The sequence below is a fragment of the Colobus angolensis genome, unplaced genomic scaffold (assembly GCF_000951035.1).
Source record: "Colobus angolensis palliatus isolate OR3802 unplaced genomic scaffold, Cang.pa_1.0 Scaffold66, whole genome shotgun sequence".
Classification (NCBI taxonomy): Eukaryota; Metazoa; Chordata; class Mammalia; order Primates; family Cercopithecidae; genus Colobus; species Colobus angolensis.
In genome coordinates this window covers 215,799-218,615 of record NW_012120265.1, presented here as the reverse complement: position 1 = coordinate 218,615, position 2,817 = coordinate 215,799, and the positions used below count along the sequence as shown (strand labels likewise).

At 54.8% G+C, this 2,817-nt stretch overlaps 1 protein-coding gene across 1 annotated transcript in view; it reads left to right on the top strand.

Moving 5' to 3' along the window:
• EPS15L1 (epidermal growth factor receptor pathway substrate 15-like 1) overlaps positions 1-2,817 on the top strand; it is a 110,306-nt gene that overhangs the window by 28,526 nt on the left and 78,963 nt on the right. Inside the window, exon 8 of the mRNA XM_011925892.1 lies at positions 2,490-2,549. Coding sequence (XP_011781282.1) covers positions 2,490-2,549 — 60 coding nt within the window. The remainder of the gene's footprint in view (positions 1-2,489; positions 2,550-2,817) is intronic.

The following is a 2,817-nucleotide window of genomic DNA, read 5'->3' as shown; positions in this document are numbered from 1 at the left end:
TTTTTTCTGAGATGAAGTCTCGCTGTCGCCCAGGCTGGAGTGCACTGGCGCCATCTTGGCTCACTGCAACCTCTGCCTCCCTGGTTCAAGTGATTCTCCTGTCTCAGCCTCCTGAGTAGCTGGGACCATGGGTGCATGCCATAACGCCCAGCTAATTTTTATATTTTTAGTAGAGATTGGGTTTCACCATGTTGGCCAGGCTGGTCTCGAACTCCTGGTCTCAGGTGATCCGCCCGCCTTGGACTCCCAAAGTGCTGGGATGGATGACAGACGTGAGCCACTATGCTCAGCCATGCATGCATCTTTGTATCCATGCATCTATGCACCCATGTCCCTCTGCATCCCTATGATCCATTCATCTATGTGTGCACATGCCCATGCAATGTATTTATCCACACATCTGTGCATGCATCTTTGTGCCCATACATCTATGCTGACATGTCCCTGTATGTCCATATTTATGCATTCATCTGTGCACACTTGCATCCGTGCCGTTATCCATCTGTGCATCCAGGCACCCACACATCATGCATCTGGTCAGTCATTCAGTAAGCATTTTTCAGAGCCTGCAGTGGACTATGCCTTGTGCTGGGCAGTGGGAAGGTGGGGATGATTAGGTACTATCAAAGAAGTCAAATAAGTAATAGCCAAGATGCTTTTACTTATTTACTTATTTACTGGGGGCTTAGTATGTGCAGGCCAGGCCCTAGTGCTCTGCATGAAGACACACATCCAGCACTTGCAGCCATGCTGTTAAGGACTGTGTCTCACACCCCTCCACCCCCTGTTTTTCAGATGGGGAAGCAGATGTTCAGGGTGGTTGGGAAGTCACCCTGGTTGCACAGTTGTGGAAGGGTGGATAAGGGATGAGGTCCTATTGCAGGTAGGGCGGGGCAGGATCCAGTGTGCATTCTGGAGCAGCTGTCCCCAGAGCCTGCCCTCTTCACCTGCCCTGTCCATTAGACACCCCCCACAGCATCCCTGATAATCACAGTTTGGCCCAGTGAGGACAGTGGTAGAGGGGAGGGCCCCTGACCACTCGAGCACGGGGAGCAGGGCAGCCAGGGAAGACTTTCTAGAAGAGGTGCCCCTGGTCACATCCTCCAGGGTGAGGGAGACTCTGGTGGAAGTCTGGGCATGTGGGCAGCTTGAGTGACGGCACAGAGGCCGCAGGTAGCCTGGCATGCCAGTTAGGGCCAGGGCTCCCCCTGGGCGCTTCTGCCCCCCAGGGCCCCCAGGGGACATTGGGCAATGCCTGGAGACATTTTTGGTTGTCACACCTGGGTCGGGTGCTGCTGGCATCTGGTGGGTCAAGGCCAGGAACGCTGCTCAATGCCCTGCAGTGCATGTCATGGCCCACACCCCAGAGAGTGATCCGGCCCTAACAGGCAGTAGTGCCGAGGAGGGGAAGGCCTGGGCTGAGGGAGGACTGTGGAGCCAGAAAGGCCTGTTGGAGTCCTGGATCCCTGGCAAAGTAGGTGGAGGACCCCATGGAGTCTGTGGAGGCTGGGCTGGGGTGCAGGGACCTGCTACCATCAGGGGCTGAGCAGCAGCCAGGTGACAGGGCCCCATCTGCCAGGCTGAGGAGCAGGGTGAGGCAGGGTCAGGTGTGGGTTCTAGAGCAGTCCCTGTGGTAGCCATAGGGACAAGACTGGGATAGGGAGGCCAGCTGGAGGCTCTTGGCTGTGCGAGCTGGGGAGTCATGAGCCTCGGGCGCAGCAGCAGAGGTGGAGAGGAGGACCCAGATGTGAGAAACCTGCATGGACTGAAGCCCTGATGATTGGCTGGGGAAGGGTGATGGTGACACATGAAGCATTATGGATAGAGCAGTGGGCATCTTCTTAGATCCAGGGACTGGCATCCTGCCCAGCATTGGCCTGGAAGGCAGGTGTGCCCATCCAGGAAGGCTGGCATGGGTTAGGAAGCTGGCAGCATAATGGTGCTTGAGATCTGCACGTGTCTTAGGCACAGTCCAGAACCCACGCCTGCCTGCCTGCCTCCTCTTCAGCGCACTGAGTGGACCTGACACCTGTCTCACCATCCACTGCTGGGGAGAGGAGACGAGACCCACAGACATGCTCAGACATGAGCTCACAGCCCTGCCCAGCTGAGAATGCAAGGGAGGGGTGGGGTTTGCAGGAGTGAGCGTAGGGAGTGTGGGTGTTTAGGGCAACACCTGTACTCAATCAAAGCTGTCTTTTCTAAGATGTCTCTGTAAGACGATAAAGAGGAAACTCAGGCTAAGTTTAAAGTATGGCCTTGGCCATGATTATAATCATGATGATTGTCAAACCATGCATCTGGTAGTTGACAGTACTTCACAGGTGATGGTTTTTCTGAGAACTCGAAGACTGGTTCTGAAATATATATTGACTTCCTTGTCCTGAGCCCAGTGAGTGCCATGGCTGAGAGTCTGAGTTCTGGGAGGTGGTCTCAGTCTCACCCAGTCTTTCCTCCCACAGTAACCCATGCTGGTCTCTCCCTTGCAGGTCTGGGACCTCAGTGACATTGACAAGGATGGGCACTTGGACCGAGACGAGTTCGCTGTGGTAGGTCCTGCTGTTTCCTTCCCACCCACCCCAGGAAGGAAATGTGCAGTGCACAGGGGTTGCTGAATTCGTTTGTTTTTCTTGTTTCTTTCTTTTTTGAGACCGAGTCTTGCTCTGTCACCAGGCTGGAGTGCAGTGGCGCGATCTTGGCTCATGGCAACCTCTGCCTCCCAGGTTCAAGCAGTTCTCTTGCCTCAGCCTCCCAAGTAGCTGGGACTACAGGCGCCTGCCACCACACCTACCTAATTTTTGTATTTTTAGTAGAGAC